Source organism: Drosophila suzukii, chromosome 3, assembly GCF_043229965.1.
Source record: "Drosophila suzukii chromosome 3, CBGP_Dsuzu_IsoJpt1.0, whole genome shotgun sequence".
Classification (NCBI taxonomy): domain Eukaryota; kingdom Metazoa; phylum Arthropoda; class Insecta; order Diptera; family Drosophilidae; genus Drosophila; species Drosophila suzukii.
The window spans coordinates 28,650,349-28,664,906 of NC_092082.1; the positions used below are offsets into that span (position 1 = coordinate 28,650,349).

General features: G+C 35.9%; 1 protein-coding gene and 1 long non-coding RNA gene across 3 annotated transcripts in view; one reads left to right on the forward strand and one right to left on the reverse strand.

Moving 5' to 3' along the window:
• Nucleotides 1–216: 216 nt before the first annotated feature.
• Nucleotides 217–14,558, reverse strand: part of Snap25 (Synaptosomal-associated protein 25kDa) — a 379,996-nt gene continuing 365,654 nt past the window's right edge. For both annotated transcript variants that reach the window (XM_070996705.1, XM_070996704.1), the window contains exon 8: nt 217–1,857. In XM_070996705.1, coding sequence (XP_070852806.1) covers nt 1,795–1,857 — 63 coding nt within the window. In that variant the 3' untranslated portion in view covers nt 217–1,794. The remainder of the gene's footprint in view (nt 1,858–14,558) is intronic.
• LOC139353204 (uncharacterized) lies at nt 8,556–10,670 on the forward strand. The gene is made up of 3 exons (XR_011604380.1): nt 8,556–9,218; nt 9,741–9,892; nt 10,087–10,670. It is a non-coding gene; the product is annotated as an uncharacterized lncRNA (long non-coding RNA).

The following is a 14,558-nucleotide window of genomic DNA, read 5'->3' on the forward strand; positions in this document are numbered from 1 at the left end:
ACATTAATATGCGATCTGAAGAAAATGACATAGCAACGTTACGTTAAATCATCAGTTAAATTCAGCTAAAATTGACTCCAATTTATAATTTTTTTAGGATGTAAAAAAAATACTTACGCATATCATGTCGAACCTAAAGGGAAAGCTTGTCATCTATTTATTTCCTATGGATTCTCCCGTCCTTTTCTACTCCACCAAGCCACAACAGACAAGCTCTAAGTTTTAAATTATTTTGCATTGACCGATAATTTATTTAAGTTCATATTAATATTTAAATTAAAAATATGTCTTAACACACAGCAGAAGGAACTAATAACATTTTGAAGTGAGCAAAAAATGTTACTAGAACCAATTATTAATGTTAAGGTTTATTTGGTACTTGTATGGTTTTGATTTAAAGGATTCTAAGGAATATTTTATTATCGTAATACCTTTTTGTGCTTTTACTTTAAATAATTTTATATTATTATGTAACTGATAATGGAAACCAAAATAAATATAGGTTGTATTCATACAATTTAATACTTTTTAAGATCTAACACTGCTTGTTACTTATCAAAACACGTTTTTGTGGCTTATTACTAAATTACCAAATAGAAAAGAAAATAAAAACCAAGGCTTGTAAATCTGAAGGGCATCTGTGTATCCGATGCATAGGAGCTCATTTACATGACAACCAAAAAGTTACATTTTACAAATTACAGATAATAAACATAAAGGTCGCTTACAGCATACGAAATAGTTGGGAAAGTTTCTAATTTTTAAAAAAAATTCTGCAGCGTTTACAAAATTTGATTCACAATAAAGGCGAGTTCCGGCGATACACTGCGTAAGTCCTGCTCAAGGCAATGACCGTAATTGGACATAATAAATTTAAACTAACAATTTACCAATGGCTTATCATCTTTAGACACGCGCTCACATCTATTTATAAATATTATACATACAATATTATGTTTCCATATTGAAAAAAAATATTCTTTTTCAATTAGTTTTTTAAAAACCAAGAAAAATTTTTTATTTATAATCGTGTTACGAATTACGCTAATCATAAAAATTACAAAATCTACGACCCCAAACTTCCCACCATGTCACAGTTTTGAAAAATTGTTGGTCAAAACACCAAATACTGCTCGTTAAGGCACTTCTTATGGAATTTCTGCTTATTTGAGTAAACTGCATTTATCTAAATATATTTTTGTTTTTGTTTTTCCTCTGCACTTGGAGCTATCAATGTCTTGTGAGTGTCTGGTTTCAACTTTTACAAAAAAAAAATATTAGATAAAAAATTCCCACAAAAATGCGTTTTTAATGACAACTGAAGTGGTGTTTAGTTCTAAATAAGCCTTAAAAAGTGCCCAAACGTCAAATATTTATTTGAAAGCTATGACGTGATGGAAAGTTTTTAGGCAAGCATTCGCAATCTACAGATAAAATCATATCACGTTTTGTAGCATTTGGTCTTTCGTCAAGGAAGTCTCTAAATTTTTTCGACCTGTGCTATTAATTGTGGTGTTTAATCTTAATCTAGTAAAATCTAGTAATCTAGTAAAATATACATTTACATACATATAAATACATAATAATAAAGTTGTAAGTTTGCTTAGGTTTCTTGGGTAACGTAATATTACATTTTTAATGAGTGTACAATTTTTTTTTATAACTTTTGAAGCACAAATAGGGTGAAAAGAAGGAAAACAACACAAATCAGAAGCACACGCACAAATCGAAATATTAAATTTTAATAAGTTGTTATTATGTTTATGAATATGTATTCGCCGCCTTAAAGTCTCATTATTTTAATAGTTGATGGGCCCTTTGATTAGCAACAGCTATTCTCGCTTCATTAGATTCACCCTGGAAAGAAAAATCATAACAGAAAGATTGTATTTACTTTGGATATAAATTAAACTTAAATTTAAGGTGTCTTATAAATGACAAAACGATTTTAGATTTGTGTTCAATGTTGTGCAGCTCCTAAATACAAAACAAGGAAGAAAGCTATTGTCGAGTACCTCGACTATCAGATACCAGTTACTCAGCTAATGGGAAAAAGGGAAATGGAGATATGCAAGCAGCAAAGCGAGATTAAAATGCACCACCTCCCGTGATCTCAATAAATGGTAATAGACAGACTCAACCGTTATGCACGTTAGAATGGGCGTGGCAAACTCTTTTTGGATCAATCGGTAGGTATTGACGAGACCAATACATATCAGTTAAAATTTTTTATCTAGCATGAAAATGGTGGGCGCCACAGGTTTGGTCGGTTTGTGGGCGTTAGAGTGGGCGTGGCAATATTTTTTCGGATCAATCGATAGGAATTGACGAAACAAATATATTTCAGTTACAATTTTTGTGGGCGTTAAAGTAGGCGTGGCAAACTTTTTTTGGGTCAATCGATAGGTATTGATGAGAACAATAAATTTCAGTTAAAATTTTTATTCTCGCATCAAAACTGACGGAGCCACAGTTTTGGGCGGTTTGCGGGCGTTAGAGTGGGCGTGGCACATTTCTGAATCAAACTTACGCAACGCAGGAATCTCAGGAATATGCATGCCTAATACCAGTATTGTAGCTCCTATAGTTTCCGAGATATCAACGTTCATACGGACAGACGGTCAGACGGACAGATGGACATGGCTAGATCGACTCGGCTAGTGATCCTGACCAAGAATATACTCGTACATACTTTATGGGGTCGGAAACGCTTCCTTCTGCCTGTTACATACTTTCCGACGAATCTAGTATACCCCCTTACTCTACGAGTAACGGGTATAACTATCTAAAATATTTTACATTTGTCTGTTTTTCTATTCTGTACTCGTTTAGTAAAAGGGAGTATTTATACCCGTTACTCGTAGAGTAAAAGGGTATACTAGATTCGTCGGAAAGTATGTAACAGGCAGAAGGAAACGTTTCCGACCCCATAAAGTATATATATTCTTGATAAGGATCACTAGCTGAGTCGATCTAGCCATGTCCGTCTGTCCGTCTGTCCGTCAGTCCGTCTGTCTGTCCGGATGAACGCTGAGAGCTCGGAAACTATGGGAGCTAGGCTATTGGGATTTGGCGTGAAGATTCCTGAGCTTCTTACGCAGCGCAAGTTTGTTTCAGTAGAGTGCCACGCCCACTCTAACGCCCACAAACCGCCCAAAACTGTGGCTCCTACAGTTTTGATGCTAGAATACAAATTTTAACTGAAATGTAATTGTCTCATCAATACCTATCGATTGACCCAAAAAAAGTTTGCCACGCCCACCCTAACGCCCATAAACCGCCCACAAACTTCAAAAAATCGTAAATATGAACGTGGATATCTCGGAAACTATCAAAGATAGAGAATTGGGATTTCAGATTTAGATTCCGTAGCCTTATACGCAGCGCAAGTTTGTCACGCGAATATGCCACGCCCACTCTAACGCCCACAAGCCGCGAAAACCTGTGCCGCCCACAATTTTTATGCTAGATAAAATATTTTAACTGAAATGTATTGGCCATAACGCTTAAATCTGTATACCGCCGGTAGGTGGCGCATTTTAATCTCGCTTTGCTACTTGCATATCTCTATTTAGCTGAGTAACGGGTATCTGATAGTCGAGGTACTCGACTATAGCGTTCTTCCTTGTTATTTCTATAGATATGGAAACCTACACCCACCGAGAGAAGTTGTGGGGATAGAATACAATACCATTAAGATAGAGTTCAACGCTTTGACATGTACAACTTATAATAGCTTTATACCAGCTAATACCACGGGAAACCAACTTGATACCAACAAAAACCAGCTTGGTACCACAAACACGAGTCACGAAGGCAACATAAACATTTTTTTTAAGGAATTTTATAAATTTAATAAAAAGACTCTGCTATCTAAGGAAAGGATGCCTGAAAATCAGTCCTCAAGGCGGATGGAAAAACACAGGTTGGTGAATATTTTGCTCTCGAGATGGAAGAGCAAATTTTATACATCCCAAAAAGGTACTCTTCTCTTCAGAATGATAGCAAAGAAGTATGGCGGAAAATTTAGCACTCGTAAGAGTAATGACAATTTTTATTTAGAAAAATGTCAATAAATCATTAAAAAATGTTCCTTGTAGGAATGCTACAATAAATATCCTTTTTTTATACTCATTACTCAGACGAATTGGTCTATCCTCATTCTGAAGAGGATCGTTTAGCGAAACCGTGCGCTCTATTCTCAAACAACTCCATTGCGTCCATGATTTTTGGGCACGATTATAAAAACAAGAATTGTTATATGCGTTACTCGTAATGTAAAAGGGTATATTGTATTCGGGGAAAAGTATGTACCAGGTAGAAGTAAGCATCCCCGACCCCATAAAGTACATAAATTCTTCATCAGGATCTAGCCAAGTCCGTACGTCCGTCTGTCAGTGTGCATGCTGTGATCTCAGAAACTATAAGATTTCGATAATTGAGAATTCAGATTTACGTTCCTTATTTTCGTACGCAGCGCAAGTTTGTTGAGCGAACATGCCACGACCACTCCATGCCCACAAACCGCTGAAAACAAAAGCTCCTACAGTTTAAGTGATTGAAAACAAGAAAGGAAGTTAACTTCGGCAACTCGAAGTTTATATATCCTTGAAGCTATAATAATTAAATTTACTTTGAAAATCTTAAAAATACATAAAATAATATTCCCAATAGTATAAGATAATATGTCAAAAAACACCGAAGTATTATAGTTTCATATTATTTCTCCGCTATATGATATGGTGGTCCGATTTTGAAAAAAATTATATTCAAAATTCAGAAATAATTGAAAAGTGTTATTTATATGTTAAAGAACACCAAAGGTATAATTTTTTTAAATTATTTTTTCCGATTATTCCTATGGGAGCTATACGATATAGTTGTCCGATCCGGCTGGTTCCGAATTATATACTTCCTGCAAAAGAAAGAAGACTTTTGGGAAAGTTTCACCCCGATAACTTTAAAACTGAGAGACTAGTTTGCGTAGAAACGGTCGGTCAGACGGACATGGCTAGATCGACTTGTCTAGTGATGCTGATCAAGAATATATATACTTAATGGTGTCGGAAACGTGTCCTTCACTGCGTTGCAAACTTCTGACTGATCCCAATAACAAATTGAGTGAGGTATTTATAAATCGAACTTCCCTTTTATTCTTAATTTTCTTTACATTTTAAATGTATATATCTAAAATACCTTTAAAAATGGGTCTCTTTTGTTCCAAAAAAGATTGTCAGTTTGGATCGTAACCTTATGACGGTTTAAGTGTATTGGACTTGTTGGCAGTGTAAAAGACTAATCTGCGTGTTCGTTTTTCGTGGACTTGTGCCTCATGTGTTAAAACAGACCGTGAATTGGATGGCTATGTGGTGATGACCAATGATCGGTTTAAGAAACTTTTTGATAAACTTAAACCCTTAAAATGTGGGTTGCTGGTTGCCACTACCTCCTTTTTAATATCGGAGAGAATATACTTTCCTAATCACAATGACATAGAATTCGTTGGTTTTAAAGTTTCTTTGCAATCTTATTCTATTTTTGTAACATGTTCTTATATTCCACCTGGATCCGACTTAAATTTCAATTTTCAAAGGATCCGAGGCAGTTTTATAACTTTGTTAATGCTAAGCGAAAGTCTTCAGCATTGCCATTATTGGTACGATTAAACTCTATTGAGGCAGCTACGGATCCCGAAATTGCAGATCAATTTGCTGAATTCATCCAATCTACTTATAGTTCTGTTTCTTAGTCTAATTCTAACTACCCTAATAACTTAAATAGAAAAAAATATTAACTGAAATGTATTAGTCTCTTCAATACCTATCGATTGACCTAAATAGAAGTTTTCCACGCCCACTCTAACGCCCAAAAAAGCCCAACACTATAATGCCCACAATTTGCAAGGTAGAAAAAAAATTTTAACTGAAATGTATTGCTCTCATTAATACCTATCGATTGATTCCATCGTTTGCCACGACCACTCTAACGCCCACAAACCGCCCAAGCCTATGACGCCCACAATTTTCATGCTAGATAAAAAATTATATCTGAAATGTATTGGTTTAGTCAACACCTATCGATTGATCCAAAAAAAAATTTCTCTACCGCCGGTAGGTGGCGCTTTTTAATCTCGCTTTACTGCTTGCATATCTCCATTTCCCTTTGGTCCCTGACTTAGCTGAGTAACGGGTGCCTGATAGTCGAGGTACTCGACTATAGCGATCTTCCTTGTTGTTTATTTTATTCGATAAATTTTAACGAAACTAATTTCTGATTTTAGCCTGTCCATTTTGTTATTGTAACTTCCGTACACTGTGGTGTATTTGTTTCAATAGCTTTTGTTTTTTGCTTTCCACAGCTTTCTGTTATTTCTCTCCCGTTTCTTGTCGTTTAAGCTGTTGTCGTGTATATTTTGTTTGTGTTTTGCAAGCCACGCTCAGTCAATAGCCACTCTCTCGCTGTCGCAGTCTCTACGGCTTTTATACCTTTGTGTGTTTGTGTGTCTACAGTTTCACTTTTGTTGATCCCAATAACAAATTGAGTGAGGTATTTATAAATCGAACTTCCCTTTTATTCTTAATTTTCTTTACATTTTAAATGTATATATCTAAAATACCTTTAAAAATGGGTCTCTTTTGTTCCAAAAAAGATTGTCAGTTTGGATCGTAACCTTATGACGGTTTAAGTGTATTGGACTTGTTGGCAGTGTAAAAGACTAATCTGCGTGTTCGTTTTTCGTGGACTTGTGCCTCATGTGTTAAAACAGACCGTGAATTGGATGGCTATGTGGTGATGACCAATGATCGGTTTAAGAAACTTTTTGATAAACTTAAACCCTTAAAATGTGGGTTGCTGGTTGCCACTACCTCCTTTTTAATATCGGAGAGAATATACTTTCCTAATCACAATGACATAGAATTCGTTGGTTTTAAAGTTTCTTTGCAATCTTATTCTATTTTTGTAACATGTTCTTATATTCCACCTGGATCCGACTTAAATTTCAATTTTCAAAGGATCCGAGGCAGTTTTATAACTTTGTTAATGCTAAGCGAAAGTCTTCAGCATTGCCATTATTGGTACGATTAAACTCTATTGAGGCAGCTACGGATCCCGAAATTGCAGATCAATTTGCTGAATTCATCCAATCTACTTATAGTTCTGTTTCTTAGTCTAATTCTAACTACCCTAATAACTTAAATAAGGCAAATTGTATTTCTGTTCTTCTGTAATTACCGAAAGTTCTCTCCTAAGTGATTTAGAAACTATAACGCCAATCTATTCTCCTGGGCCAGATGGACTCCCAGGGTGTGTGCTTAAGTTTTTTGCCCGAGCCATTTGTTAACCCATTCTAAAACTTTTTCATTTGTCTATCTAATCATCTGTTTTTCCTAATATCTGGAAAGATTCTTTTGTTATTCCACTCCATAAAAAGGGTGCGGTGGTGGATGTCAAGAACTATAGAGGAGTATCCAAATTGTCTGCAATTCTTAAACATTTATTACCTCTCATTTGCAAAATTTGTGTTCCTCTTTGATATCACCGTGTCAACATTGTTTGGTTAAGCGACGATCGACCACACTAACCTGCTTGAATTGACATCTTTTGTTATAGATGCGTGTCAAAAATAGCAGACGGACGTTATACATACAGATTTTAGTAAGGCCTTTGACTCTGTAAACCACTGTCTTCTTTTATTCAAATTAGATCAGCTCGGGCTTCCGAATAATCTGTTAGCTTGGATTTCAAGTTATTTGAATGGTAGATCTCAGAGGGTTATATTCAAAAACGCTGTTTCCAAGATGGTCGACGTGATATCTGAAGTGCCTCAGGGCAGTCATTTAGGCCCTTTGCTGTTTACTCTGTTTATAAATGATCTTCTTTCTATCGTAACTCACTCTCGTGTAATGTAGTATGCTGATGATGTTGACCTTTGTTTACCATATAATAACATTGAGTCTGGCTTCTGCTTGCAGTCAGATGTTAATAGATTCCAGGAATGGTGTCAGTGCAACCTTTTGAATTTAAACTATCTTAAATGCAATGTCTCAGTTAACCAAAGCTAGATATGCATTAAAGGGAAAAGTTGACGATCTCAAGCATGTAAAAAATCAGTCGAATTTAAAATGGGGGTAGCTTTAAAACCAATTACGGAACCTTTACATTAACTTATCATGAAAAAAACATAATATCTTGAACATCGAAAACCGAAAAGAGTGTACGTGTTTTTTATGACATCCCGAGATGCGCTTAACCAATTTAGGTGATATATGTTTTAGTTTACGACTATCTTATGACGTTTAGAAGCGACATAATTTCGACAGAAAAAACGACATTTGTTCGCGGACCAAATTTACTGTAATTATGGCGGCGGAATTATGACGCTATGCCTACACTCATAAAATTATTTCTCTAAATACTAGAAAAATTGCTATAAGCATGAAATCTCCCTAACATTAAGAACAGTATAGTTTATTCTTCTAGAATGCCAATAATTTCTATTATTTAAGGCGAATTTTTCCGAGCATATGCTTTTAATATTTTTTCATAGTTACCCTGCAGTTCCAAAATTGAGTTAAGCGCCCAATCATCACGAAGCCGACTGCGACGTCGGCAGAGAAGCCAGCGATGCCGGCAGAGCTGAGCGCAACGGCGGCAAAGCGACGCGCTCTCAGTCGGGTCCGCAAAGAGAACGCACAAAAAAGTAATTTTGGGCTCTCCCTCTCTCGTCAAGTCTCAGACGAAAAAGTGCGCGTGAAGGGAAGGAGGCCCAGCAACTAAAATATATAGACCTTTGTGCACCCTTGCCTTTTGAATAATGCGACATTTGTTCGTAAATGTTAAAACAACGATTTAAAATAATAGGTTTCTGTTTTAAAATATTTGTATTTCTTAAACAAATTTATATGTTTATTAATATAATTTAATAATATGTAAAGTTTAAAAAATATATTTTTATAAACCGATTTGCATAGTCGAATATGTCTATAAATACCCTGCTTTTATGTGCAAGATGCATAGACCAAACGGGACATGCAAAAAAAAACAACAACGGCTTAGCGGAACCGTTGTTGTTGTTGCTTGTTGTTTTTCTGGAAGGCACGCGCCTTTTTTCGTCTTTTCACTTGCGTTTAGGAGTTAGAAGTTGAAGCAAACATACCAGCAATTTACTAAATTAAATTAAATTAGTGCCTTAAAAGTGAAAAAGAAACGATTCCCAGGTAAGTCTGTCGCAGACTAATAATATTGAAAACAGTGAGAGTAAAAAACAAGATAATCTATATTTAAAATAAGGGAAATACAAGATTCCCAAAATAACACGTGGCGGAAAAAAAAATAGCTGTGAAAAATATTAATTTTTGACGTGAAAAGCAACAAATGGTGCATATAATAAACAAATCTGTGAAAAAATTTTAAAATCTTATTGAGTGCTGAGTTCCTAGGGACCAAAAATAAGAGATGTTTGTTTTTATAACTTATGATTTTTTGATTAAAGCACAATTTTTATTTTTGTGTAAGTAAACAAACATGGCTATTTAAATAAAAATCTCAAACATCTCTAATTTTCCGTCCCTGGAAAAGTGGTATTTTTTCCGCATCTGCAAAATAAATAAATGATTTAATAAATAATAAAAAAAATACATAAATAATTTTTTACAACAAAATAAAATAAATCAAGTGACCGAAAACAAAAGTTTGCAAATTTCTTCTCGATATTTTTTTAATTTTCTTTATATTTTTAGACAAGGCTGATGGTAAATCTATAAAAAAATGGAAGGCTAAGTCGTTCCATCTTAAGCATATTATCCGAGGAACTTGTTCTGTTCCACAACTTGGAGGGGGGGCAAAACAAGAAGAGGCTCAGACTACCCAAATTTCGCCCGTGCCTTATTAAGTAAGTTTTTGTTGAGGCTGAAAACTATTGTTTGTAAGTTTAATTTTTAAAAGACTTCTGGGATTTTTACATTGAATGCCAAAGATAACATTTCTTTTATTATAAATAAATCTTACAACTAACGATTACTTTCGGTCACTCGTTTTTATTCTCGTCTTGTTTTATTTTTAAAACTAATTTTTTTCTAATACTAGATGCAATCGCCCTGGTCGATCCCTCGGAGCCTCCCGAAAAGGCGCTGCAGAAGGCAATGCGGTGCGTTAAAAACTTGAGTTGTACCAAAAAAAGGCAACGCCGGCACCAGATGCTGAGAAGGAGGTGCCAGCGACCCCGATAACACCGGAAACCCCCGAGCTCAAATTTTAAAATAAACAAATAAAAATAAAAATTACAACTGAAATTTTATTTGCTGCTAAGCGCTGAAAGTGCGCTTTTTCGCTGCTTGAATGAGCGCTTAACGTGTGCTGAATGTGTGCTTTTACCGCTGCTCAATCGAGCGCTCAACATGTGCTGAATGTGTGCTTTTTCCGCTGCTCAATCGAGCGCTCAACATGTGCTGAACGTGTGCTTTTTCAGCTGCTCAATCGAGCGCTCAAGAGGGTGCTCAAAAAAGCGCTCAATGCGTGCTATTTTTTGAGCACTGATGAACCCTAGGACATGCCTATGTTAATTTCAGCACATAGCTCCATACAAATTGTGCGCTCATTGAGCGCTGAGTGATGAGCTTTTTGCAGTGATTGAGTGCTCAATAAGCGCTGAATGGTACTGCAGGGTAGTGCAAATATTATTATTTTGTAGAACAAAAAGTCAACTTAAATCGCCCTCAAAACTAGAAAATCGCCCGTGAAATTTGAATATCGGTGGCCTAGCGGTCTAATGCGATGAACTTTCAAACTCATCTAATGGCGTCAGTTCGAGCCCACGAAGTGTCAACAATTATTTTTATTTTTGTGCAAGTTCTTAGAACTAAATTCTTAAACAATTTTGTGTGCAAAGGCAAAAAAAACAAGGAAGAACGCTATAGTCGAGTACCTCGACTATCAGATTCCCGTTACTCAGCTAAAGGGACCAAGGGGAAATGGAGATAAGCAAGCAGCAAAGCGAGATTAAAAGGCGCCACCTACCGGCGGTAGACAGATTTAAGCGTTATGGGCGTTAGAGTGGGCGTGGCACTCTGCTGAAACAAACTTGCGCTGCGTATGAAGCTCAGGAATCTGCCCGCCAAATCTCAATAGCCTAGCTCCTATAGTTTCCGAGATCTCAGCGTTCATCCGGACGGACAGGCAGACGGACATGGCTAGATCGAATCGGCTAGAGATCCTGATCAAGAATATATATACTTTATGGGGTCGGAAACGCTTCCTTCTGCCAGTTACATACTTTTTGACGAATCTAGTATACCCTTTACTCTACGAGAAACGGGTATAATTAGAACACGTAGAATTAATAAACAAAGAAAACCTATAGTACAATAAAATAATATTTTTTGAATGTATTTAGTCTAACTCGGTAAAATAAAACATAATTTGTTGTCGTTAGTGAGAATATCTCTTAGAATTAAATTGAGAATTTGTTCTTAAAAAAAATTGAGATATGAATCCTTTTGCGCGTCGCCTAGCGCGATGTGGTGCAGCGGTAGTGCTCTCGACTGCGAACTCAACGGTCGGGAGTTCGATTCTCGCAGCGACCACGAAGATTTTTCTCAAAAAGTACGTTGTTTGATTTCTATGTTAACTTTCCCGATTCTGTTTAATGACTACTTTCAGTTCATATGACTATTTAGCAGTTTACCAACATGCAGGGAGCGGCCAAATAATAACCTTGCCTTCTCACCCTCTCAAATTATAGTAAAAAAGGACACTAAGTCAAATAATCCTAAAAGAATTCCTGGCAAAGTTCCGCAGTTAATGTTTGCCGAGAACCAGAAAACATGTCCAAACACGATTTTTTTATAAAAATTTGTTTACATTTTTAGAGCACTTTCTCTTTTTTTAATGCGCTTTACATATAAAACAAGAAAAACACCATACATTCTAGAAAAATTTCTTTCAATTTAAGGCATTTTACCATTTATAAAAGAAAGCCACCATAATTTCAAGAAATACCGTTGATGTTTAACATTTTTTTCATATGTTAAGGGTATTTACCTTCGAAAACAGAAAAATCGCCCAAAAAGTACGACCAATACATTCCAATTTTTTAGGCCGATTTTTTTTAGGGCTATTTTTTTAGTAAAATTTCTATAAGTGTAATGTCATTCTTTTATTTTGCCTAATAAATGAGTATATTGTGAGCTACAGCTCGGAAAACTTTAAAAACGTGGAGTTGTTTAACAATTTAATGACTGTGGGGCGTCTGTTAATATCGTAAGAGCTCTTAAAAAAATCCAACCACTAATCGAGGCGTGCACCACTTTAAAGTTACCGTCCATACGAACTAAACAAGCCATATTTGAACAAAATCCGTGGTATAATAAGTTTAATATTATTTGTCATAGCTTTGCATTGTTAAAATTGGATTTCAGTATTCATTTGTTCAGCAAAATTATAAAGTTACGTTATAGTTGTAAACTTAAACACATATCACCTAAATTGACTAAGCGCAACTCGAGACATAATCAAAAACAAGAAGATACACAAAACTTATTCACTTGAACATAATCATTTTTGGGTCATTTTGTCAAGTGTATTTGTCATTTATTGTATAGTAAATAATATTCTCTCTCATCATCGTCGCTTTTACCATCGTTTTGATTAACAATTTTTTTTATTTTTTTACCCTCTACGAGTAACGGGTATTAAAAAGAAAATACATTATAGCATTCTTGAAATTAAAAGCTTTTTAATGATTATTGACATATTTCTAAATACAAATTTTCATATCTGTTCCTTCAACCTTCTTTGGTATCATCCTGAAGAGATGTGTGCCTTTCTGGGAAGAATACCATTTGCGCATCCAACTCGGAAACAATTGGTTCTCCATCCTTTGCAGTATCACTAACCGGCTTAAGGATTGGAAACCCAACCTTTTCAGGCATCCTTGCCTTAGATAGCAAAGTCTTTTAATTAAATCTATAAAATTCCTTAAATCAATGTTAATGTTGTTTTTCTTATTCGTGTTTGTGGTGCCAAGCTGTTTTTCGTTGGTAGCAGTTATGGTGATTCTGGGACTAGGTCTAAAATATCCCACGAACATGTGGAATATATATTTTTATAACAAATTTTAATATCGATGTTTGATAGTGGTCTATTGGGTAGGAGAGGAGTATTTTCTCATCTTAAATCCATTTCCATAAGTGAAGGGTTTAAGATAGAATCCATAACCCTTTCTATAAGGCTTGTTATAAATTAATCCTCCTAAGACATCACTTCCATCGTTCCTGCTTTGGCGATTCTTTTTGTCCATATCTTCTTCTTGGCAATAGTTTTGCACTGCAGCTGCACTAGCACAAGCTAAACTGCCAAGAGCGATCGTCACGATTGGCACGATTGATTTAAAAACATAAAGTTTTGGGTACATAATTTACATGAGGTATTTTTCCATTTTTCTTAGAGCCCATTGGTTGGTGAATTGATTTATGTGCAACTTCAATTGCACACATAATGTCAATGGTTTTGTGTCTTAGTAGCAATATTTACAACGGTCGAAAGGTGTGTGTTCTTCATTTTAGTCATCGTTATCTTTTTCCCTCTTCCTTTTCGGTTTTCATCAATCCCACCCCATTGTTTTTCTTGGATTTCATTATATTTTTTACCGAGACTGCCAACTGATGCCTTTACACTTGACCGGTCAAGAAAGATTGTAACCCGAGTATAGGCCTCAAACGGTTCTAAAGGCGTCACGCCCTCTATTTTTAATAAATATATAAACATTAATATGTTACTGTTGCAAAAACGTTTGTTACTTGCTGAAGTAGTGCTCTTTTAATCTGGAGAAATTTACATTACTCCCAAAAAAAGGGCGGCGCCACGCCCTCTATTTTTATACCCGTTAATCGTAGAGTAAAAGGGTATACTAGATTCGTCGGAACGTATGTAACAGGCAGAAAGAAGCGTTTCCGACCCCATGTCCGTATGTCCGTATGTCTGTCTGTCCGGATGAACTCTGAGATCTCGGAAGCTAAAAGAGCTAGGCTATTGAGCTTCTTACGCAGCGCAAGTTTGTTTCAGCAATGTGCCACGCCCACTCTAACGCCCACAAACCGCCCAAAACTGTGGCTCCTACAGTTTAGATGACAGAATAAAAATTTTAACTGAAATGTATTACTCTCTTTAATACCTATCGATTGATTCCATCGTTTGCCACGACCACTTTAACGCCCACAAACCGCCCAAGCCTGTGACGCCCACAGTTTTCATGCTAGATAAAAAATTATATCTGAAATGTATTGGTTTAGTCAACACCTATCGATTGATCCAAAAAAAAATTTGCCACGCCCACTCTAACGCCCGTGACGCGTAAATCTGTCTACCGCCGGTAGGTGGCGCTTTTTAATCTCGCTTTGCTGCTTGCATATCTCCATTTCCCTTTGGTCCCTGACTTAGCTGAGTAACGGGTATCTGATAGTCGAGGTACTCGACTATAGCGTTCTTCCTTGTTATATTTATAATAAATATTAGCTAACTTAACCCGATGCAAGAAACAGAAGCCAAATATCTTTATTCCG